The sequence below is a fragment of the Anomaloglossus baeobatrachus genome (genome assembly GCF_048569485.1).
Source record: "Anomaloglossus baeobatrachus isolate aAnoBae1 chromosome 9 unlocalized genomic scaffold, aAnoBae1.hap1 SUPER_9_unloc_1, whole genome shotgun sequence".
In the NCBI taxonomy this organism is placed as follows: Eukaryota; Metazoa; Chordata; class Amphibia; order Anura; family Aromobatidae; genus Anomaloglossus; species Anomaloglossus baeobatrachus.
The window spans coordinates 775814-802121 of NW_027441819.1; the positions used below are offsets into that span (position 1 = coordinate 775814).

The 26308-nt window shown below is 55.5% G+C and overlaps 1 protein-coding gene across 7 annotated transcripts in view; it reads right to left on the reverse strand.

Moving 5' to 3' along the window:
* Positions 1–26308, reverse strand: part of DAB2IP (DAB2 interacting protein) — a 191994-nt gene that overhangs the window by 50899 nt on the left and 114787 nt on the right. For 6 of the 7 annotated variants that reach the window (XM_075331855.1, XM_075331852.1, XM_075331851.1 and 3 more), the window contains 5 exons: positions 7674–7827; positions 6314–6412; positions 5332–5886; positions 1345–1489; positions 647–791 (listed from right to left, as the gene is read on the reverse strand). In XM_075331855.1, coding sequence (XP_075187970.1) covers positions 647–791; positions 1345–1489; positions 5332–5886; positions 6314–6412; positions 7674–7817 — 1088 coding nt within the window. In that variant the 5' untranslated portion in view covers positions 7818–7827. Of the gene's footprint in view, positions 1–646; positions 792–1344; positions 1490–5331; positions 5887–6313; positions 6413–7673; positions 7828–18224; positions 18246–26308 lie in introns of those variants that run through there. The other variant, XM_075331850.1, reaches the window with a different exon arrangement.

Sequence of the window (26308 nt, forward strand, 5' to 3'; positions counted from 1 at the left end):
GACCCCCTCCTTCACACACACGGCAGACCCCCTCCCCCCCACACACACACACACACACACACACGGCAGACCCCCTCCCTCACACACACGGCAGACCCCCCCCCCACACACACACACACACACACACACACACGGCAGACCCCCTCCCACACACACACACACACACACACACGGCAGACCCTCTTCCCCTACACACACACACACACGGCAGACCCTCTGCCCCTACACACACACACACACACACGGCAGACCCTCTGCCCCTACACACACACGGCAGACCCTCTGCCCCTACACACACACACACACACACGGCAGACCCTCTGCCCCTACACAAACACACGGCAGACCCTCTGCCCCTACACACACACACACGGCAGACCCTCTTCCCCTACACACACACGGCAGAGCCCCTCATCCCTACACACACACGGCACACCCTCTTCCTCTACACACACACACGTCAGACCCTCTTCCCCTACACACACGGTAGACCCCCTCTACCTCCCTGGAAGACCCCCTCCCTCACACACACAGCAGACCCCCTCCCTCCCCGGCAGACCCCCTCCCTCACACACACACAGCAGACCACACACACACACGGCAGACCCCATCACACACACACACATACACGGCAGACCCCACACACCAATAGGAGTTGATGATCTTGCAGAACGCCAGCTCGCAGCACATTTTCAGGTTTCCTTGGTGCTCTGGGAGGTCGGACGCTGAACACTTGTTGGGGTCCACCTCACAGTTCTCATCAGATTCGTACAGAGCCTTAATGAACTCTCCTGTGGGGGACACAACAGTCATGACAGTGGCAGAGCGCGATCCTAAACAGTGGAAAGAAACAGCTGCCAGACACAGAGTGATGTCACAGCAGAAGACAGGGACAAGCAATGACATCACAGCAGAAGACTGGGACAAGCGATGACATCACAGCAGAAGACTGGGACAAGCGATGACATCACAGCAGAAGACAGGGACAAGCAATGACATCACAGCAGAAGACAGGGACAAGCGATGACATCACAGCAGAAGACTGGGACAAGCGATGATGTCACAACAGAAGACTGGGACAAGCGACGACGTCACAGCAGGAGACGGGGGCAAGCCATTAATGTCACAGCAGGAGACTGGGACAAGCGATGATGTCACAGCAGGAGACGGGGACGGGTCTTACAACTATAGGAGTTATACAATATAGGGCTGGGATTCAATAAGTAATGAAAGGTATAAAGTGAGTCAGTGCCCCCTGTGGAGAACAGGTTCATAGCCGGTGATCATCATGGCCTCAAGCAGGGAGTGATCAGCCACGAAGCCCAGCTTTAGCCATGAAATTACCCAGCGCGTCCTGCAGATACTTCTGTCCCACCAGCTTCAGGTACTCCTCAATGGCCTTTGTGGCCAGCGTGTTCTCCCGAAAGATGAGGTGTTCATTATCTCCACATCTGTCCACCTCCGACATCATCAGGTCCGTGAGGAAATCCTGGAGAGGAGAGACGGGAAACCATGAGAGCCGATCACAAGGACAGAGGTCAGGAACCGGGATTCCTGTCACTATAGACCCACCCCGCCAGACACCGGGATCCTGGTCACTAGAAGACCCACCCCTCCAGACACAGAGATCCTGGTCACTAGAAGACCCACCTCATCACACACCGGGATCCCTGTCAGTATGGACCCAACCCACCAGACACTGGGATCATTGTCAGTATGGACCCAAACCACTAGACACTAGGATCATTGTCAATATGGACCCACCTCACCAGAAGGCCCCCCTAACCAGACACCGCGATCCCTGTCACTATAGACCCACCCCGCCAAACACCGGGATCCCTGTCACTAGAAGGCCCACCTTATCACATACTGGGATCCCTCTCAGTATGGACCCAACCCACCAGACACCGGGATCACTGTCACTAGAAGACCCACCCCACCAGACACCGGGATCCCTGTTATTATGGACCCACCCCGCCGGACACGGCGATCTCTGTCACTATGGACCCACCAGGTCAGACACTGGGATTCCTGTCACTAGAAGACCCACCCCACCAGATACCGGGATCCCTGTCACTAGAAGACCCACACCGCCAGATACCGGGATCCCTGTTATTATGGACCCACCCCGCCGGACACCACGATCCCTGTCACTATGGACCCACCAAACCAGACACTGCGATCCCTGTCGCTAGAAGAAGATCACCCTGCACCACAGAGGAGGAGACTCCCAGGTCTATGGCATTACAGATCACCCTGCACCGCAGGAGGAGACTCTCGGGTCTATGGCATTACAGATCACCCTGCACCACAGAGGAGGAGACTCCCAGGTCTATGGCATTACAGATCACCCTGCACCGCAGAGGAGGAGACTCTCAGGTCTATCGCATCAGTGTGTGACATCATAGATCACCCTGCACCACAAAGGAGGAGACTCCCAGGTCTATCGCATGAGTGTGTGACATCATAGATCATCCTGCACCACAGAGGAGGAGACTCCCAGGTCTATCGCATCAGTGTGTGACATCATAGATCATCCTGCACCGCAGAGGAGGAGACTACCAGGTCTATGACATCAGTGTGTGACATCACAGATCACCCTGCACCACAGAGGAGGAGACTCCCAGCTCTATGACATCATAGTTCACTGCACCGCAGAGGAGATTCCCAGGTCTATGACATCAGTGTGTGACATCATAGATCACCCTGCACCGCAGAGGAGGAGACTCCCAGGTCTATGGCATCAGTGTGTGACATCATAGATCACCCTGCACCGCAGAGGAGGAGACTCCCAGGTCTATGGCATCACAGATCACCCTGCACCGCCTATTTATCAAATCTAACCTAAGACCTGTGCTCAATGACGACATTGGGGGGCGCTGCAACAATGTAGAGTCAGTATGGGTAAATGAACATGGGGGGCAGTAATGAAAAGCTGCTAATCGGAGTTTGCTATAAGCCTCCTAACATACCTGAACTGGTAGAGATTGAAATGCTGCATCACATGAAAAGGTAGATAATAATAATAATAATAATAATAATAATAATAATAATAATAATAATAGTAATCGGGTCCTTATTATGGGGGATTTCAGCTCTCCAGACATTCAGGGGACAGAGAATTTTCTGGTTGTGCTAAAAGCTGTAAGATCTTATCTACAATTCAAGACCATTACATCTCTCAGATGGTAGATGAACTGACCAGGGGAGATAATCTACAGGTCTGGTCCTGTCACATAGACCAGATACAATCCCAGATATACAGGTCTGGGAGCACTTGACAGGTCAGGGACCGCCCGTCATGTCCGGAAGCGCCCGTCAGGTCCAGGAGCACTTGGGCAGCAGTGACCATATTATGGTAAGCTTCAAAGTAATATTCAATAGAACATTTCACAGGGGAAATGCTAAAACCTGGAATTTTAGAAAAACTGATTTCAACAAATTAAGGGAAGAGCTTTATCGTGTAGATTGGGACAATGTCATGGTAACTGGGGATACCGAACATAAACGGGTCAAGTTTAAGGATATACTACTAGAGTCCTGTAAAAAACATATACCCTCTGGTAATAACGTGTCCAGGAATAAAAAGAAACCACTATGGATAAATAAGACGGTACACAGTATAATAAAACAAAGGGCCGAGAAATCCTTAAGTCGGACAATACAGAAATAGCATTTCAGAAGTATAAAATTGTCAATAGGAAATATAAAAAAAGAAATCAAACTACAACCTTATCTACTGAAATAAAAACACAAAAAAACATTAAAATAAATCCCAAAATGTTTTATAAATACATTAATGCCAAAAGGGGGAAAAAAAATAGTATCGCCCCATAAAAGATTGAAGAATAATTATAGAGGACAAAAAAAAGGCTGAGATATTAAACAGCTTCTTGGTGAACTGAGATATTAAACAGCTTCTTGGTGAACTGAGATATTAAACAGCTTCTTGGTGAACATGGATGAAAAGTGCCTGAGTGTTCCAGGATTATTCATCAAGGCAAAAATCAAAGTTCAACAACCTGATACAACTAAATTTAACACAAGAGGAAGTTAGCCTGTATCTGAGTAAATTAAACAGGGATCTGTACTGCGAACAGTAGAGACCATGGGGATCTGTACTGGGAGCAGCGGAGACCGCTCCTGCTGTTACCAATCGCTCCGGCTGTCACAGATCATGGGCACGGACCCTAAGAGTATAAGGAGCTCATACAGGCAGGAGGATTCTTATAAGGTAAGTGCTGGACACACGGGAAGGGGGGGGGCCACAGACATATGGTCAGACGCGGCACTGCACACAGCCTGCTCCCAAACATGATTCATGGAGTGTGGAAACTCCAGCCTGGCAGAACAAGTGCCAGCCAGGGGGCCGGGAGCGACAGCACACACAGATGCTGCCAGGGCGGCTGCCAGGAATGAAAACTGAAGTGGGAGGAACAGGATAATTAGCACCAACATTTACACATAGACATCGCTCTACTAAAACAGCACGGGATCCGGCAGGGGGACACTGCACAGCACAGAACACTGATCACCAATAATCACAAAGTCACTGATGACTCGGCTGCCACCACCAGCCGGAGCTCACCTGACTGGACGACCTGAACATCCTGCGGATTATTACACCACTCACCTCTGCAGGGCATTGCTCTTCCTACACAGTGACCCTTCACCTGATATTAATGCATTACATAAGGGGGGAGTCCACAGAGGAGGGCGCCCAGGTCCCCCTCCCACCCACACCCATCCCACTGCAGCACTGGTCCCCGTCCCGCCCGCTCCCATCCCACTGCAGCACTGGTCCCCCTCCCGCCCGCACCCATCCCACTGCAGCACTGGTCCCCGTCCCGCCCGCTCCCATCCCACTGCAGCACTGGTCCCCCTCCCGCCCACACCCATCCCACTGCAGCACTGGTCCCCCTCCCGCCCGCACCCATCCCACTGCAGCACTGGTCCCCCTCCCGCCCCCTCCCATTCAACTCCAGCACTGGTCCCCCTACTGCCCGCACCCATCCCACTGCAGCACTGGTCTTCCTTCCACGCCTGTTCCCCTCCCGTCCGCACCCATCCCACTGCAGCACTGGTCCCCCTCCTGCTCGCACCCATCCCACTGCAGCACTGGTCCCCCTCCCACCCGCACCCATCCCACTGCAGCACTGCTCCCTCTCCTGCCCGCACCCATCCCACTGCAGCACTGGTCCCTCTCCCGCCCGCACCCATTGCACTACAGAACTGGTCCCCCTCCCACACCCGTCTCCTTCTAGCACCCCTTCACTTTATGCGACGGTGGAGCGCCATGTGTCGGGTAGGTGTCCGGCAGGTAGCTCTTACCTTGGCCTTCCCGGTGCTCTGGAGGATGTGCACCAGGGCAGACGCCATCTCCTCCTTGTTCTTCACACTGAGGACGCCCTCCAGGCTGGAGCACAGCACCATGTAGTTGTTGGTGATGTACTCCGCAAACTCCTTGTACAGCTCCATGGGGAGGATGCTGATGCTCTGGTAGCGGCTCTTCATGCGGATCATGGGGCCGGCAGACTTCCCTTTGCTGGTGTTTGTAGACACAACTGGATACCACTTCTCCACGAACTGTCGGCCGGTGACAGCGGCGATGGGGATGCTGATCAGCCCCATGTAGTTATTCTTGTCCTTCTTCTTCTTCTTCTCCGTCTCCTTGTATAGGTGCACGGTGACGCTCTTCAGGGCTGGAAGGTTGTTGAACTCGAAGTGCTCGCCCCAGAAGACGTTGTCCGTCTTGAGTTTGCAGGTGGTCCGTGCGTACAGCACATCGTCAAGGAACAGCTCACACAGATACTTCTTCTTGGCCGGCAGGTCCTTGGCTTCTATAATCCACAGCTTCAGCATATTCTCCGTCCGGCGGCTGTTATCCTGGAGACGAGAGGCGCAGTCAGCACACAGCAAAGAGCACACGGGAGAAGGTGGCCCAGGAACCAGCTGTCCAGGATAATGGAGGGACCCCACATGGCTTGAACCTCCGAGGGTCGGGGCTGCACTGTTATAACAGGTGGTACGGAGGGCAAGGGGTGTACGATGGGGGTGTGGGGTGGAGAAGCAGGGGTGTACGATTAAGAGAGAAGCAGGGGTGTACAATGGGGGGGGAGAAGTAGGGGTGTGCGATGGTGGGAAGGAAAGATGAGTGAGAGAAAGCAGGGGCGTACGACGAGGGAGAAAGCCAGGGGCGTACGATATCGGGGGGGGGGGTGTATGACTGGGTAGAGCAGGGGTGTATGATGGGGTAGAGCAGGGGTGTATGATGGGATGCAGGACAATGGAGCTCACCTTATGTGATAAATACCTTATTGGGGTGAACTGCACGGCGCAGATTTTCCATCCATTTATCCCGTTCAGCTGCTGAGCGACACGAGAAGCATTTACTGCCGGACGAGGCGGTGACCTGCAAAGACAGAGCATTGTAGTGAGTGGGGACCACCGGATCCCTGTAGAGAGGGTGCAGGCCCCACCCAGAATGAGGTTTTCTTTTTAAATGAAATGATGGACCCTCCTGCAGACATGACGGCTTCTATGGAGAAGCAATGTGGAATCTCTTACTGGAATCTCCCATGCGGTGCTGATGGGCGGCCTTTTGTAGATTGTCAGCTCCTGTGTATATGGCTCATGGTAATAGCGGCTCTCTGCAGCGAGCGATACAGAAGACGCTGGATATTTGCAGTGTGGTGCTCATGTCTGTCCCGGATGGCGGCAGCCTTCAGCCCTGACTGTCAGCTCATATCTGGCTGATTCCTGAGCTGTCAGCACTGACCTGGAAAGCTCCGGCATCTTCCGCACGGCCTGGGAACAAAGCCTCCTGCCACACATAGATGACCAGTGACCTGGGGTGCTCGCCATTATCGGTGACGTCAGCACGGCTCGATCAGCTGGTAGTGGCAGGCGGGGAACCACGGAGAGGCAGGGGCCGCATAGAGGCAGGCAGGGGCCGCATAGAGGCAGGCGGGGGGCCGCATAGAGGCAGGCGGGGGGCCGCATAGAAGCTATTGAGAAGCTAATCACTGATAACAATGAGCCCAGTCTGATGGTGGAGCCATCGTAGGTTGGGGAATAGGGAGTCGAATCGAGCCCAGGCAGTCATATAATGTGGTCTCCCCCTGGGGAGTCGTGGAGCCGGCCCCGTGACCCCCTGGACCCACCACCATCTCCGCACCCATCACTGCTTTCGGCTGTGCCCACCCTTTATCCACTGTACAAATGCCATATCCACACACTGCACACGCACAAGGCTGGGAGAAGCCAGTAACCACACAAAGCCAATAAAGCGTCCGGGGACGTAAACTGGTGGCCTGATGTCACCGGCACAATGCCACGTGTAGGGTGAGGGGAGGATGATGTGAGATGGGGCAGAGCTGGTCTGCAGCCTCCGCTCCTCGTGAACCCCTCCAGGCTGAGGGATGAACCAGACACCAAACCATGGAGGACAGACAGTCACAATTGTGTTGACTCTTCACATATGGCCAGGGATGTGGAGAAGTTGTCGTATGGCCAAGAGCAGATGTAATTGGGCCAGTAAATGGGGCAGAGATGTACTGTGACCAGGAGGAGCCGTTGTGTGGCCACAGAGGGTGGGGTAGGACCCATCACACAGCCATGAATAAAGACGAGCAATGATGCCAAACACAGTCTCCATACTAGTGGCCACTCACCTCGAAGCAGTAGTCCTGGCCCAGAATGCTGCTGTGCACCGGCTTGATGACCACCTCTTCCTCCATGCTGAGATCAAGAGCTTCAACCGCACTGCTGGGACTAAGTAACGACTCGTGGGAGCGCGAAGCCTTCAGTCTCGGCATTAGATGTGACCTGTGGAGAAACGAGAGGATGAGTGACCGCCCGCATGCTACCCCGCCGTCACTGCCGGACTTATCACCGTGTGTTCCCCCGTCATCACTGCCAGGCATATCACCGTGTGCTCCCCCATCATCACTGCCGGACATATCACCGTGTGCTCCCCCGTCATCACTGCCGGACATATCACCGTGTGCTCCCCCATCATCACTGCCGGACATATCACCGTGTGCTCCCCCGTCATCACTGCCGGACATATCACCGTGTGCTCCCCCACTATCACTATGTACTCCCTGCATGTGACACCTCCGAAGGCTCCCAGCCACACAGAGCAGGGGCCACACCTGATGTGCCGTGATTCCACCCTTTGTCCATACACACCAGCCAGCCCTGACATCTCCGGGGCAATACTGGACACACTATGTATACATGCTGCTGGATGTGAGTACACAGGGACCTCTGCAGTATACGCAGGCTCTGTATACTGGGCACACTATGTATACATGCTGCTGGATGTGAGTACACAGGGACCTCTGCAGTATACGCAGGCTCTGTATACTGGGCACACTATGTATACATGCTGCTGGATGTGAGTACACAGGGACCTCTGCAGTATACGCAGGCTCTGTATACTGGGCACACTATGTATACATGCTGCTGGATGTGAGTACACAGGGACCTCTGCAGTATACGCAGGCTCTGTATACTGGGCACACTATGTATACATGCTGCTGGATGTGAGTACACAGGGACCTCTGCAGTATATGCAGGCTCTGTATACTGGGCACACTATGTATACATGCTGCTGGATGTGAGTACACAGGGACCTCTGCAGTATACGCAGGCTCTGTATACTGGACACACTATGTATACATGCTGCTGGATGTGAGTACACAGGGACCTCTGCAGTATACGCAGGCTCTGTATACTGGGCACACTATGTATACATGCTGCTGGATGTGAGTACACTGGGACCTCTGCAGTATACGCAGACTCTGTATACTGGACACACTATGTATACATGCTGCTGGATGTGAGTACACTGGGACCTCTGCAGTATACGCAGGCTCTGTATACTGGACACACTAGGTATACATGCTGCTGGATGTGAGTACACTGGGACCTCTGCAGTATACGCAGGCTCTGTATACTGGACACACTATGTATACATGCTGCTGGATGTGAGTACACAGGGACCTCTGCAGTATACGCAGGCTCTGTATACTGGACACACTATGTATACATGCTGCTGGATGTGAGTACACAGGGACCTCTGCAGTATACGCAGGCTCTGTATACTGGGCACACTAGGTATACATGCTGCTGTATGTGAGTACACTGGGACCTCTGCAGTATACGCAGGCTCTGTATACTGGGCACACTAGGTATACATGCTGCTGTATGTGAGTACACTGGGACCTCTGCAGTATATGCAGGCTCTGTATACTGGACACACTATGTATACATGCTGCTGTATGTGAGTACACTGGGACCTCTGCAGTATATGCAGGCTCTGTATACTGGGCACACTATGTATACATGCCGCTGGATGTGAGTACACAGGGACCTCTGCAGTATACGCAGGCTCTGTATACTGGACACACTATGTATACATGCTGCTGGATGTGAGTACACAGGGACCTCTGCAGTATACGCAGGCTCTGTATACTGGACACACTATGTATACATGCTGCTGGATGTGAGTACACTGGGACCTCTGCAGTATACGCAGGCTCTGTATACTGGACACACTATGTATACATGCTGCTGGATGTGAGTACACAGGGACCTCTGCAGTATACGCAGGCTCTGTATACTGGACACACTATGTATACATGCTGCTGGATGTGAGTACACAGGGACCTCTGCAGTATATGCAGGCTCTGTATACTGGGCACACTATGTATACATGCTGCTGGATGTGAGTACACAGGTACCTCTGCAGTATACGCAGGCTCTGTATACTGGGCACACTATGTATACATGCTGCTGGATGTGAGTACACAGGGACCTCTGCAGTATACGCAGGCTCTGTATACTGGGCACACTATGTATGCATGCTGCTGGATGTGAGTACACTGGGACCTCTGCAGTATACGCAGGCTCTGTATACTGGGCACACTATGTATACATGCTGCTGTATGTGAGTACACTGGGACCTCTGCAGTATATGCAGGCTCTGTATACTGGGCACACTATGTATACATGCTGCTGTATGTGAGTACACTGGGACCTCTGCAGTATATGCAGGCTCTGTATACTGGGCACACTATGTATACATGCTGCTGGATGTGAGTACATAGGGACCTCTGCAGTATACGCAGGCTCTGTATACTGGACACACTATGTATACATGCTGCTGGATGTGAGTACACAGGGACCTCTGCAGTATACGCAGGCTCTGTATACTGGACACACTATGTATACATGCTGCTGGATGTGAGTACACTGGGACCTCTGCAGTATACGCAGGCTCTGTATACTGGACACACTATGTATACATGCTGCTGGATGTGAGTACACAGGTACCTCTGCAGTATACGCAGGCTCTGTATACTGGACACACTATGTATACATGCTGCTGGATGTGAGTACACAGGTACCTCTGCAGTATACGCAGGCTCTGTATACTGGACACACTATGTATACATGCTGCTGGATGTGAGTACACTGGGACCTCTGCAGTATACGCAGGCTCTGTATACTGGACACACTATGTATACATGCTGCTGGATGTGAGTACACAGGGACCTCTGCAGTATACACAGGCTCTGTATACTGGACACACTAGGTATACATGCTGCTGGATGTGAGTACACAGGTACCTCTGCAGTATACGCAGGCTCTGTATACTGGACACACTATGTATACATGCTGCTGGATGTGAGTACACTGGGACCTCTGCAGTATACGCAGGCTCTGTATATTGGACACACTATGTATACATGCTGCTGGATGTGAGTACACAGGGACCTCTGCAGTATACGCAGGCTCTGTATATTGGACACACTAGGTATACATGCTGCTGGATGTGAGTACACAGGGACTTCTGCAGTATACGCAGACTCTGTATACTGGGCACACTATGTATACATGCTGCTGGATGTGAGTACACAGGGACCTCTGCAGTATATGCAGGCTCTGTATACTGGACACACTATGTATACATGCTGCTGGATGTGAGTACACAGGTACCTCTGCAGTATACGCAGGCTCTGTATACTGGACACACTATGTATACATGCTGCTGGATGTGAGTACACAGGTACCTCTGCAGTATACGCAGGCTCTGTATACTGGACACACTATGTATACATGCTGCTGGATGTGAGTACACTGGGACCTCTGCAGTATACGCAGGCTCTGTATACTGGACACACTATGTATACATGCTGCTGGATGTGAGTACACAGGGACCTCTGCAGTATACACAGGCTCTGTATACTGGACACACTAGGTATACATGCTGCTGGATGTGAGTACACAGGTACCTCTGCAGTATACGCAGGCTCTGTATACTGGACACACTATGTATACATGCTGCTGGATGTGAGTACACTGGGACCTCTGCAGTATACGCAGGCTCTGTATATTGGACACACTATGTATACATGCTGCTGGATGTGAGTACACAGGGACCTCTGCAGTATACGCAGGCTCTGTATATTGGACACACTAGGTATACATGCTGCTGGATGTGAGTACACAGGGACTTCTGCAGTATACGCAGACTCTGTATACTGGGCACACTATGTATACATGCTGCTGGATGTGAGTACACAGGGACCTCTGCAGTATATGCAGGCTCTGTATACTGGGCACACTATGTATACATGCTGCTGGATGTGAGTACACTGGGACCTCTGCAGTATACGCAGGCTCTGTATACTGGGCACACTATGTATACATGCTGCTGGATGTGAGTACACTGGGACCTCTGCAGTATACGCAGGCTCTGTATACTGGACACACTATGTATACATGCTGCTGGGTGTGAGTACACTGGGACCTCTGCAGTATACGCAGGCTCTGTATACTGGGATTGTACACTTGGAGTATACAGGGCAGTGGTGACTGCTCTGCTTAGTGAATAATGCAGGAAGCGCCTGCGATCAGAGACCCCGGAGGAAGGGAGGCCATTACTGTGCCTGCCGTGTCCGGCTCCGCTTCCTCCAGCTGTCTCCTGGTGACCACCATCTCCAGTGTATACAGGGTTCAGCCGCAGACAGCGGGCGTCAGAAGACCCCAGAATATGTATCCTGGACGAGGTCCAAAACCTAATCCGCAGTCCGGCCTAACAGATGTGGGGTCATCAGAGAACCAAGAAGTATTCGCCGATATCAGCTGTCGTTCCACAATGCCTCCAGCCGACAACATTCCCGCTGCGTCTGAAATAGGCGACACCTCATACCTCACATACCAGGAGGGGAGGCCCGAGCTCTGCAGCCGGCGGACTCCTCATACCTCACATACCAAGAGGGGAGGCCCGAGCTCTGCAGCCGGCGGACACCGGCGACACCTCATACCTCACATGCCGGGAGGGGAGGCCCGAGCTCTGCAGCCGGCGGACACCCGGAGGACACCGGCGGACACATGATACCTCACATACCAGGAGGGGAGGTCTGAGCTCTGCAGCCAGCGGACACCGGAGGACACCGGCGACACCTCACATACCAGGAGGGGAGGCCCGAGCTCTGCAGCCGGCGGACACCGGAGGACACCGGCGGACACATGATACCTCACATACCAGGAGGGGAGGTCTGAGCTCTGCAGCCAGCGGACACCGGAGGACACCGGCGACACCTCACATACCAGGAGGGGAGGCCCGAGCTCTGCAGCCGGCGGACACCGGAGGACACCGGCGGACACATGATACCTCAAATACCAGGAGGGGAGGTCTGAGCTCTGCAGCCAGCGGACACTGGAGAACACCGGCGGACACCTCATACCTCACATACCAGGAGGGGAGGCCCGAGCTCTGCAGCCGGCGGACACCGGCAACACCTCATACCTCACATACCAGGAGGGGAGGCCCGCGCTCTGCAGTCGGCGGACACCGGCGACACCTCATACCTCACATACCGGGAGGGGAGGCCCGAGCTCTGGAGCCGGTGAACACCGGCGACACTTCATACCTCACATACCGGGAGGAGAGGCCCGAGCTCTGCAGCCGGAGGACACCTCATACCTCACATACCGGGAGGGGAGGCCCGAGCTCTGCAGCCGGCGGACTCCTCATACCTCACATACCAGGAGGGGAGGCCCGAGCTCTGCAGCCGGCGGACACCGGCAACACCTCATACCTCACATACCATGAGGGGAGGCCCGAGCTCTGCAGCCAGCGGACACCGGAGGACACCGGCGACACCTCATACCTCACATACCAGGAGGGGAGGCCCGAGCTCTGCAGCCGGCGGACACCTCATACCTCACATACCGGGAGGGGAGACCCGAGCTCTGCAGCCGGCGGACTCCTCATACCTCACATACCAGGAGGGGAGGCCCGAGCTCTGCAGCCGGCGGACACCGGCGACACCTCATACCTCACATACCAGGAGGGGAGGCCCGAGCTCTGCAGCCAGCGGACACCGGAGGACACCTCATACCTCACATACCAGGAGGGGAGGTCTGAGCTCTGCAGCCAGCGGACACTGGAGAAGACCGGTGGACAACTCATACCTCACATACCAGGAGGGGAGGCCCGAGCTCTGCAGCCAGCGGACACCGGAGGACACCGGCGGACACATGATACCTCACATACCAGGAGGGGAGGTCTGAGCTCTGCAGCCAGCGGACACTGGAGAACACCGGCGGACACCTCATACCTCACATACCAGGAGGGGAGGCCCGAGCTCTGCAGCCGGCGGACACCGGCGACACCTCATACCTCCCATGCCAAGAAGAGAGGCCCGCGCTCTGCAGTCGGCGGACACCGGCGAGACCTCATACCTCACATACCGGGAGGGGAGGCCCGAGCTCTGGAGCCGGTGGACACCGGCGACACTTCATACCTCACATACCGGGAGGGGAAGCCCGAGCTCTGCAGCCGGCGGACACCTCATACCTCCCATACCGGGAGGGGAGGCCCGAGCTCTGCAGCCGGCGGACTCCTCATACCTCACATACCAGGAGGGGAGGCCCGAGCTCTGCAGCCGGCGGACACCGGCAACACCTCATACCTCACATACCAGGAGGGGAGGCCCGAGCTCTGCAGCCAGCGGACACCGGCGACACCTCATACCTCCCATGCCAAGAATGGAGGCCCGCGCTCTGCAGTCGGCGGACACCGGCGACACCTCATACCTCACATACCGGGAGGGGAGGCCCGAGCTCTGGAGCCGGTGGACACCGGCGACACTTCATACCTCACATACCGGGAGGGGAGGCCCGAGCTCTGCAGCCAGCGGACACCGGCGACACCTCATACCTCACATACCGGGAGGGGAGGCCAGAGCTCTGCAGCCGGCGGACACCGGCGACACCTCATACCTCACATACCAGGAGGGGAGGCCTGACTGTGCAGCCAGCGGACACCAGAGGACATCGGCGGACACCTCATACCTCCATACCAGGGGAGGCCCGAGCTCTGCAGTCGGCGGACACCGGCTCCATTCATCACAATGGTGGCGAGGTCCGGCGGGCAGGATCCGTCCCAGACCACTGCTGATGATACGGTCACAGTCACGGCTGTCAGCTCTGGAGGCCACCGTGTAATCAGCAGCTTGTAGCTCATCCTGAAACATTGCACAGTAATCAGGAAGGAGCTGCATGAGCGGCCACCGACTGTTCACACGCGACCATTGACCAGCTGGGGAGCCATCGTCATCCCCATATACAGATATAGAAGAGCCCAGGCACTGGCCACAGCTGCTGTTACATAGGACTGCAAGATCTGATGATACAACACACCGCAATCACCTCCTCCCAGCCTGAAGTGGCAGATACCTGGGAGCAGCAGCCTGCGGCCCCGGCCTGTAGCAGGTGACGAGGAGACATTAGCACTCACCCTCGGAGCTGCGCTCGGGCTGATTGTTCTGCGGCACTAATGTTGCTCGTGTTTATGGACCCCGGCTGGCGTGTTGCTTGGTGACGGGTGGTCCCGACGGACGTGGTGAGGGAGGATCGGAGCTCAGGGAGTCTGTTACCAGGAAGAGATGATATTGTGCGGAGCATCAGGCAGCGATGGCGGAGACACACAGCCGGGCCCGACCCCAGACCCCACACAGGACCACACCGCCGGGCCCCACACAGGACCACACCGCCGGGCCCCACACAGGACCACACCGCCGGGCCCCACACAGGACCACACCGCCGGGCCCCACACAGGACCACACCGCCGGGCCCCACACAGGACCACACCGCCGGGCCCCACACAGGACCACACCGCCGGGTCCCACACAGAACCACACCGCCGGGCCCCACACAGGACCACACCGCCAAGCCTGACAATGGGGCACAGAGCACTGATTACTCTGAGGACATCCCGGCCTCCACATAATCATCCTCTGATGGCGGAGACACCGGATCACACCGCTAGGCCTGAAACCGGATTACACCGCCAGGTCTGACACAATGGGGCGCAAATCACACAGAGGACGTCCCAACCTCCGCAGAACCATCCTCTGATCATCAACTCCACTCATCACAGAGAAAAAGACACCTCATCTCTGCCAATATAGAACACTGGGGTGCACAAACCTCTGTGTACAGCCCCACAATATGTCCCTCCAGGCTCGGCTCCCGTACTTCCCCCGGTCCCTCCAGGCTCGGCTCCCGTACTACCCCCCCGGTCCCTCCAGGCTCGGCTCCCGTACTTCCCCCCCCCCCCCAGTCCCTCCAGGCTCGGCTCCCGTACTCCCCCCCCCCCCCGGTCCCTCCAGGCTCGGCTCCCGTACTCCCCCCGGTCCCTCCAGGCTCGGCTCCCGTACTCCCCCCCCCCCCGGTCCCTCCAGGCTCGGCTCCCGTACTCCCCCCCCCCCCCGGTCCCTCCAGGCTCGGCTCCCGTACTCCCCCCCCGGTCCCTCCAGGCTCGGCTCCCGTACTCCCCCCGGTCCCTCCAGGCTCGGCTCCCGTACTCCCCCCGGTCCCTCCAGGCTCGGCTCCCGTACTCCCCCCGGTCCCTCCAGGCTCGGCTCCCGTACTCCCCCCGGTCCCTCCAGGCTCGGCTCCCGTACTCCCCCCGGTCCCTCCAGGCTCGGCTCCCGTACTCCCCCCCCCGGTCCCTCCAGGCTCGGCTCCCGTACTCCCCCCCGGTCCCTCCAGGCTCGGCTCCCGTACTCCCCCCCGGTCCCTCCAGGCTCGGCTCCCGTACTCCCCCCCCGGTCCCTCCAGGCTCGGCTCCCGTACTCCCCCCCCGGTCCCTCCAGGCTCGGCTCCCGTACTCCCCCCCCGGTCCCTCCAGGCTCGGCTCCCGTACTCCCCCCCGGTCCCTCCAGGCTCGGCTCCCGTACTCCCCCCCGGTCCCTCCAGGCTCGGCTCCCGTACTCCCCCCGGTCCCTCCAGGCTCGGCTCCCGTACTCCCCCCGGTCCCTCCAGGCTCGGCTCCCGTACTCCCCCCGGTCCCTCCAGGCTCGGCTCCCGTACTCCCCCCGGTCATCAGCTCTGTATAATTCCAGCTGGTAATTATTTGCCGTCACCCGTCCCCTCCAGCAGTGCAGACGTATTTAAGGATTAATAGAGTAAAGGTGCAGGCGGTGATAGCACAGGGTTATATGGTGACAGGTTATATGACAAGAGGCACTATGCAGCTCGTACCTCACACCTCCAACCAGTGTATAACGAGGGCGCCCCTAGTGGACAGGTGGCCCCCTGCAGAGCATTATAGGGCAGATGAGGGGCCGCGACCCTACACTGCCATTCTGAGATACAGAAGCTCTGTCACATTGATGAGACTTGTTCTTCACACATTCACAAGTCGGCTCTGGAAAAATGGTGACAGATCTGACACCGGGTCAGGGGTAACCCTTAGACAACCGGCCCGGTGAAGCCGCAGGTAGGGCCGCCACTACCAAAACAACTCAGGAATGTCCCTATAGGACTGGTGGGGAACGCTGGGGCACAGGAGCCCCCCCCAACACAGACGCCTTTCAGTGAAAACACGAAGGGCTGCGGCCACAGCCGAATATCTGATAAATGGTGATCACTCAGGAGAGGAGCCGGCACGAGTGCGAATACACCAGAGTAAGTCCATCTACACCACCCCCTGGGGTCCATCACCGGTATAAAGAGCAGGTCCATCTAAATCATCCCTGGGGATCCATCACCGGTATACAGAGCAGGTCCATCTACATCATCCCTGGGGGTCCATCTACACCATCCCTGGGGATCCATCGCCGGTATACAGAGCGGTTCCATCTACACCCCCCCAAGGGGTCCATCACCGGTATACAGAGCGGGTCCATCTACACCATCCCTGGGGGTCCATCTACACCATCCCTGGGGATCCATCGCCGGTATACAGAGCGGATCCATCTACACCACCCCTGGGGGTCCATCGCCGGTATACAGAGCAGGTCCATCTACACCATCCCTGGGGGTCCATCACCGGTATACAGAGCAGGTCCATCTACACCATCCCTGCAGGTCCATCACCGGTATACAGAGCAGGCCCATCTACACCATCCCTGGGGGTCCATCACCGGTATACAGAGCAGGCCCATCTACACCATCCCTGGGGGTCCATCACCGGTATACAGAGCAGGTCCATCGCCGGTATACAGAGCGGGTCCATCTACACCATCCCTGGGGGTCCATCACCAGTATACAGAGCAGGTCCATCGCCGGTATACAGAGCGGGTCCATCTACACCATCCCTGGGGGTCCATCGCCGGTATACAGAGCGGGTCCATCTACACCACCCCTGGGGGTCCATCACCGGTATACAGAACAGGTCCATCTACACCATCCCTGGGGGTCCATCTACATCATCCGTGGGGATCCATCGCCGGTATAAAGAGCGAGTCCATCTACACCACCCCCAGGGGTCCATCGACAGTATACAGAGCGGGTCCATCACCGGTATACAGAACAGGTCCATCTACACCACCCTTGGGGTCTATCGACAGTATACAGAGCGGGTCCATCTACACCACCCCCGGGGGTCCATCACCGGTAAACAGTGCGGGTCCATCTACACCATCCCCGGGGGTCCATCACCGGTATACAGAGCGTGTCCATCTACACCACCCCTGGGGGTCCGTGAATGGTATACAGAACAGGTCCACTGAGCAGACATCTTTCAATGGAAAGCATTGCTAGAAACAAGAGACACGTGATGAGGTAAAGTCATGCTGGTGGGGTGGGATACGTCTCGTGACGTGATAAGGTAAAGTCATGCTGGTGGGGTGGGATACGTCTCGGACAGTGGGTGTTTAGCTGGGCGCAGTGTATAGCTCTTTATCAGGGCGACCTACATTCCCAGAAGCTTGGATCGAGCTCGGCACAGGGACTGCTCTCGGCATCATCACTTTCTCTCGACTCCTGAGCAACAACAAATGGAAATAATTACTGCAAATAAGGCGGCCAAGAGCACACAGGGGGCACATCTGGGAAATGACCCCCAGTATACAGCTCGAAGGCAAAAGTCTGCAAGCTCCTGTGCCCAGAACACCAGGCGACAGTGACAAGCTGCAGCAGGAAGGTAGACAGACGTGTGCCTGTGGAACTACAAGGCCAAGCAGTCATTCCGCATGGTGTCCTCGTGATATGTCCACGCCCAGTACCAGAAGACATTGCATTCCAACCTGCCTGCAAGGCATCTTCCAGTAACGGCCCCTACACCATCGACTGCAGCTACAATCTAACCACAACGCGGGACAACCACAGAGCACCAAGCATCTCTGGACACAGAAGACGGGTGTAAACAGCGACGCTGCTCCTCCTTGTAAGGCTACATGTGCTCCGTATCCTGGCCTCTGGCCCAGCTGTGAGCATTGCAGCTCCTGAAGCGTGTGTGATTTCTGCCCCTCACTGGACGATGGGTAACAGCGGCACATCTTCTAATGACGGGAGCCATTGTGTGGGTATTAAAACATTTTTTATATAGAAAGCGACCTAATGGGAGGGAAACAGGGTGGTCTGGGCATGCTCGGCCACCTCCGTATATGACACATAGATCTGCCCCAGTGACATCGTCCTCCATCCATGATGGCAGATCAGCCGCACTCACAGATGACCGCCGTCCAGCCCATCAGAATCAGGCACTGGGGCCCTCCATGTGTGCGGGGCCACCTCCTGTAGCCCCTATGCCGTCTACAGCACATCTGTGAACATATTAGTCCTCAGCCTGCGGTCACAGATGGATGGGGCAGTAACACTGCGGCTGGCGGGGAGTCGGCACTCACTGGGACGCAGAAGTCACCTCTATAGAGGAAAGTTGGGAGAGACAGGTCAAATGACCCCAGAGGAAACAGGGGAAAGGGACAAACGACCTCAGAGCATCAGAAGAAACAGGGGAAAGGGACAAACGACCTCAGAGCAAACGACCTTACAAGAAACGGGGGAGGGGGGGAGGCAAATTAGTTCAGAGCATCGGAAGAAAAAAGGGGGACAAACGACCTCACTGCGTTAAGCGATAGAGAAAAGTCCTGACAGTGTGAGAAGAGGTGTGAAGGGGGGGGATTGAAGTGACCTTACAACGTCAGGATACAACGGGGGGGGGGGGGGGGGTTAACAATCTCACAGCATCGGGAGACATGGGAGGAAAGGGTCCTCAGTGTCGGGAGACTGGGGGGGGACGGGACCTCACAGGGTAGGATTTTTGATCCAGACAGAACACATAAAATTAACAAATGTCAAGAGTGAAATAGAGTCCTGCTGTACACATATCCAGCATATAGGGGGCATGTGATGACCTTGTGGGGCACCGACATCCCGGCCTCAAGATATCCTTGATTTCTTCACAGTAAAGATACTGTCACGGCGGCTGGATTGTGTCTCAGGACAATGGAGAGGACATGATTTCCGTGTACTTTCTCTGCGAGAACAAGACCATGAACAATACAGAAACCTTTGAATCCGTCTCCCTTGTGTAAAAGGTTTTCAATTATTCACAACAACACAAATAGCTGCAACGCAATGTCAGAAGCAGACGCCCTGCCTCAGAGCCCGACACCTAGGAGAGGAGACGGCACAAAGCTGCAGGAGCAGACACCCTGCCTGAGAGCCCGATACCTAGGAGAGGAGACGGCACAAAGCTGCAGGAGCAGACACCCTGCCTGAGAGCCCGACACCTAGGAGAGGAGACGGTACAAAGCTGCAGGAGCAGACACCCTGCCTGAGAGCCTGACACCTAGGAGAGGAGACGGCACAAAGCTGCAGGAGCAGACACCCTGCCTCAGAGCCTGACACCTAGGAGAGGAGACTGTACAAAGCTGCAGGAGCAGACACCCTGCCTGAGAGCCTGACACCTAGGAGAGGAGACGGCACAAAGCTGCAGGAGCAGACACCATGCCTGAGAGCCCGACACCTAGGAGAGGAGACGGCACAAAGCTGCAGGAGCAGACACCCTGCCTCAGAGCCTGACACCTAGGAGAGGAGACTGTACAAAGCTGCAGGAGCAGACACCCTGCCTGAGAGCCTGACACCTAGGAGAGGAGACGGCACAAAGCTGCAGGAGCAGACACCATGCCTGAGAGCCCGACACCTAGGAGAGGAGACGGCACAAAGCTGCAGGAGCAGACACCCTGCCTGAGAGCCCGACACCTAGGAGAGGAGACGGCACAAAGCTGCAGGAGTAGACACCCTGCCTCAGAGCCTGACACCTAGGAGAGGAGACTGTACAAAGCTGCAGGAGCAGACACCCTGCCTCAGAGCCCCACACCTAGGAGAGGAGACGGCACAAAGCTGCAGGAGCAGACAACTTGCCTCAGAGCCCCACACCTAGGAGAGGAGACGGCACAAAGCTGCAGGAGCAGACACCCTGCCTGAGAGCCCGACACCTAGGAGAGGAGACGGCACAAAGCTGCAGGAGCAGACACCCTGCCTCAGAGCCCCACACCTAGGAGAGGAGACGGCACAAAGCTGCAGGAGAAGACACCCTGCCTGAGAGCCTGACACGTAGGAGAGGAGACGGCACAAAGCTGCAGGAGTAGACACCCTGCCTGAGAGCCTGACACCTAGGAGAGGAGACTGTACAAAGCTGCAGGAGCAGACACCCTGCCTGAGAGCCTGACACCTAGGAGAGGAGACTGTACAAAGCTGCAGGAGTAGACACCCTGCCTCAGAGCCCGACACCTAGGAGAGGAAAAGGCACAAAGCTGCAGGAGCAGACACCCTGCCTGAGAGCCTGACACCTAGGAGAGGACAAGGCACAAAGCTGCAGGAGCAGACACCCTGCCTGAGAGCCCGACACCTAGGAGAGGACAAGGCACAAAGCTGCAGGAGCAGACACCCTGCCTGAGAGCCTGACGCCTAGGAGAGGAGACGGTACAAAGCTGCAGGAGCAGACACCCTGCCTGAGAGCCTGACACCTAGGAGAGGAGACGGTATAAAGCTGCTGGAGCAGACACCCTGCCTGAGAGCCTGACACCCTTAGTAGAGGAGACGGTACAAAGCTGCAGAAGCAGACGCCCTGCCTGAGAGCCCGACACCTAGGAGAGGAGACGGCACAAAGCTGCAGGAGCAGACACCCTGCCTCAGAGCCCGACACCTAGGAGAGGAGACGGCACAAAGCTGCAGGAGCAGACACCCTGCCTGAGAGCCTGACACCTAGGAGAGGAGACGGCACAAAGCTGCAGGAGCAGACACCCTGCCTGAGAGCCCGACACCTAGGAGAGGAGACGGCACAAAGCTGCAGGAGTAGACACCCTGCCTGAGAGCCTGACACCTAGGAGAGGAGACTGTACAAAGCTGCAGGAGCAGACACCCTGCCTGAGAGCCTGACACCTAGGAGAGGAGACTGTACAAAGCTGCAGGAGCAGACACCCTGCCTGAGAGCCCGACACCTAGGAGAGGAGACGGCACAAAGCTGCAGGAGCAGACACCCTGCCTGAGAGCCCGACACCTAGGAGAGGAGACGGCACAAAGCTGCAGGAGTAGACACCCTGCCTGAGAGCCTGACACCTAGGAGAGGAGACTGTACAAAGCTGCAGGAGCAGACACCCTGCCTGAGAGCCTGACACCTAGGAGAGGAGACTGTACAAAGCTGCAGGAGTAGACACCCTGCCTGAGAGCCTGACACCTAGGAGAGGAGACTGTACAAAGCTGCAGGAGCAGACACCCTGCCTCAGAGCCCGACACCTAGGAGAGGAAAAGGCACAAAGCTGCAGGAGCAGACACCCTGCCTGAGAGCCTGACACCTAGGAGAGGACAAGGCACAAAGCTGCAGGAGCAGACACCCTGCCTGAGAGCCCGACACCTAGGAGAGGACAAGGCACAAAGCTGCAGGAGCAGACACCCTGCCTGAGAGCCTGACGCCTAGGAGAGGAGACGGTACAAAGCTGCAGGAGCAGACACCCTGCCTGAGAGCCTGACACCTAGGAGAGGAGACGGTATAAAGCTGCTGGAGCAGACACCCTGCCTGAGAGCCTGACACCCTTAGTAGAGGAGACGGTACAAAGCTGCAGGAGCAGACACCCTGCCTGAGAGCCCGACACCTAGGAAAGGACAAGGCACAAAGCTGCAGGAGCAGACACCCTGCCTGAGAGCCTGACACCTAGGAGAGGACAAGGCACAAAGCTGCAGGAGCAGACACCCTGCCTGAGAGCCCGACACCTAGGAGAGGACAAGGCACAAAGCTGCAGGAGCAGACACCCTGCCTGAGAGCCTGACACCTAGGAGAGGAGACGGTACAAAGCTGCAGGAGCAGACACCCTGCCTGAGAGCCTGACACCTAGGAGAGGAGACGGTACAAAGCTGCAGAAGCAGACACCCTGCCTGAGAGCCTGACACCTAGGAGAGGAGACGGTATAAAGCTGCTGGAGCAGACACCCTGCCTGAGAGCCTGACACCCTTAGTAGAGGAGACGGTACAAAGCTGCAGGAGCAGACACCCTGCCTGAGAGCCCGACACCTAGGAAAGGACAAGGCACAAAGCTGCAGGAGCAGACACCCTGCCTGAGAGCCTGACACCTAGGAGAGGACAAGGCACAAAGCTGCAGGAGCAGACACCATGCCTGAGAGCCTGACACCAAGGAGAGGAGACGGTACAAAGCTGCAGGAGTAGACACCCTGCCTCAGAGCCTGACACCAAGGAGAGGAGACGGTACAAAGCTGCAGGAGTAGACACCTTGCCTGAGAGCCTGACACCTAGGAGAGGAGACGGTATAAAGCTGCAGGAGCAGACACCCTGCCTGAGAGCCTGACACCCTTAGTAGAGGAGACGGTACAAAGCTGCAGGAGCAGACACCCTGCCTGAGAGCCCGACACCTAGGAAAGGACAAGGCACAAAGCTGCAGGAGCAGACACCCTGCCTGAGAGCCTGACACCTAGGAGAGGACAAGGCACAAAGCTGCAGGAGCAGACACCATGCCTGAGAGCCTGACACCAAGGAGAGGAGACGGTACAAAGCTGCAGGAGTAGACACCCTGCCTCAGAGCCTGACACCAAGGAGAGGAGACGGTACAAAGCTGCAGGAGTAGACACCTTGCCTGAGAGCCTGACACCTAGGAGAGGAGACGGTACAAAGCTGCAGGAGCAGACACCCTGCCTGAGAGCCTGACACCTAGGAGAGGAGACGGTACAAAGCTGCAGGAGTAGACACCCTGCCTGAGAGCCCGACACCTAGGAGAGGAGACGGTACAAAGCTGCAGGAGTAGACACCCTGCCTGAGAGCCCGACACCTAGGAGAGGAGACTGTACAAAGCTGCAGGAGTAGACACCCTGCCTCAGAGCCCGACACCTAGGAGAGGAGACAGTACAAAGCTGCAGGAGCAGACACCCTGCTTGAGAGCCTGACACCTAGGAGAGGAGACGGTACAAAGCTGCAGGAGTAGACACCCTGCCTGAGAGCCCGACACCTAGGAGAGGAGACGGTACAAAGCTGCAGGAGTAGACACCCTGCCTCAGAGCCCGACACCCAGGAGAGGAAAAGGCACAAAGCTGCAGGAGCAGACACCCTGCCTGAGAGCCTGACACCTAGGAGAGGACAAGGCACAAAGCTGCAGGAGCAGACACCCTGCCTGAGAGCCCGACACCTAGGAGAGGACAAGGCACAAAGCTGCAGGAGCAGACACCCTGCCTGAGAGCCTGACGCCTAGGAGAGGAGACGGTACAAAGCTGCAGGAGCAGACACCATGCCTGAGAGCCTGACACCTAGGAGAGGAGACGGTATAAAGCTGCTGGAGCAGACACCCTGCCTGAGAGCCTGACACCCTTAGTAGAGGAGACGGTACAAAGCTGCAGGAGTAGACACCCTGCCTGAGAGCCTGACGCCTAGGAGAGGAGACGGTACAAAGCTGCAGGAGTAGACACCCTGCCTCAGAGCCCGACACCTAGGAGAGGAAAAGGCACAAAGCTGCAGGAGCAGACACCCTGCCTGAGAGCCTGACACCTAGGAGAGGACAAGGCACAAAGCTGCAGGAGCAGACACCCTGCCTGAGAGCCCGACACCTAGGAGAGGACAAGGCACAAAGCTGCAGGAGCAGACACCCTGCCGCCTAGGAGAGGAGACGGTACAAAGCTGCAGGAGCAGACACCCTGCCTGAGAGCCTGACACCTAGGAGAGGAGACGGTATAAAGCTGCTGGAGCAGACACCCTGCCTGAGAGCCTGACACCCTTAGTAGAGGAGACGGTACAAAGCTGCAGGAGCAGACACCCTGCCTGAGAGCCCGACACCTAGGAAAGGACAAGGCACAAAGCTGCAGGAGCAGACACCCTGCTTGAGAGCCTGACGCCTAGGAGAGGACAAGGCACAAAGCTGCAGGAGCAGACACCCTGCCTGAGAGCCTGACACCTAGGAGAGGACAAGGCACAAAGCTGCAGGAGCAGACACCCTGCCTGAGAGCCCGACACCTAGGAGAGGACAAGGCACAAAGCTGCAGGAGCAGACACCCTGCCTGAGAGCCTGACACCTAGGAGAGGAGACGGTACAAAGCTGCAGGAGCAGACACCCTGCCTGAGAGCCTGACACCTAGGAGAGGAGACGGTACAAAGCTGCAGAAGTAGACACCCTGCCTGAGAGCCTGACACCTAGGAGAGGAGACGGTATAAAGCTGCTGGAGCAGACACCCTGCCTGAGAGCCTGACACCCTTAGTAGAGGAGACGGTACAAAGCTGCAGGAGCAGACACCCTGCCTGAGAGCCCGACACCTAGGAAAGGACAAGGCACAAAGCTGCAGGAGCAGACACCCTGCCTGAGAGCCTGACACCTAGGAGAGGACAAGGCACAAAGCTGCAGGAGCAGACACCATAAAATAAATCCAAAAGCGGAAATAGAAATCCATATCATATATTATATGAGCATGTCCACCAAACTCAGCATATAAACCTACATTAGACCTGCATAACCACGTAGTACATCAGAGAAACACTTTACACCAAAATTTCAAACAAGTGTATAAATTTTATTAACATGATATCAAAACAACATATATCACATGATTTAGAGATGGATATCAAAAAACACAGTATAAAATCATTACCCCTTAAAAACACAGAAAAAAATCCTGGGACAGTGTGGTATTTGATTTTTGGTATAAAAAAGTGGTCAAAAAAAGGGTTAAATATATGCCTACATCAAAATTTTTGCAACAGAGATGATGTCATAAGACCAACAGTATACTGTAAAAGGACATATAAATATTATCCCAAAAGTTGTCCGGGATAATCAAGCAAAATTTGGTACTCCAGCTAACCCTAGAGAGTGTTTGGTAATTAATTTAGCACACCATGCAGATGCATGTGAGTTGTGCACATAAAGAGCCACTTTGGGTTTACAAAAAGTCAGAGCATGCATTTGTTACACTGGAATCATTATATGCACCCCAAGAATAAAGGTTAATTCATAAAGCCAATGGTATGATATACTGTGGCAAACCCAGAGGGGGTACATAAATAAATCACAAGACAAGATTAAATAGTGTATACATTGCCATGCCATACAAATACATAGATATTGCAAAAACCCTTTTCATGTAACACAATTCAAAGCACAAAATTCTGCAATGAATTTAGAGCCATTTTCCAAATGATAATTTGCCAGTTTTCACATCAATAGGTATACCCCAAGAGAACCCGATCATGTCCTCATACCACCCATATAGGGAAGAGGAGGGAGAGGGGGGGATGGAAAACCAAATTCAAATGGTTGCTGGAGAGATTATAAGGCTATTTAAGACCACTACCTGTAGGACCACACTGCCCAGCACCTCTACGCGCGTTTCACACTCGCTTCGTCAGGGTTTTTAAGGGGTAATGATTTTATACTGTGTTTTTTGATATCCATCTCTAAATCATGTGATATATGTTGTTTTGATATCATGTTAATAAAATTTATACACTTGTTTGAAATTTTGGTGTAAAGTGTTTCTCTGATGTACTACGTGGTTATGCAGGTCTA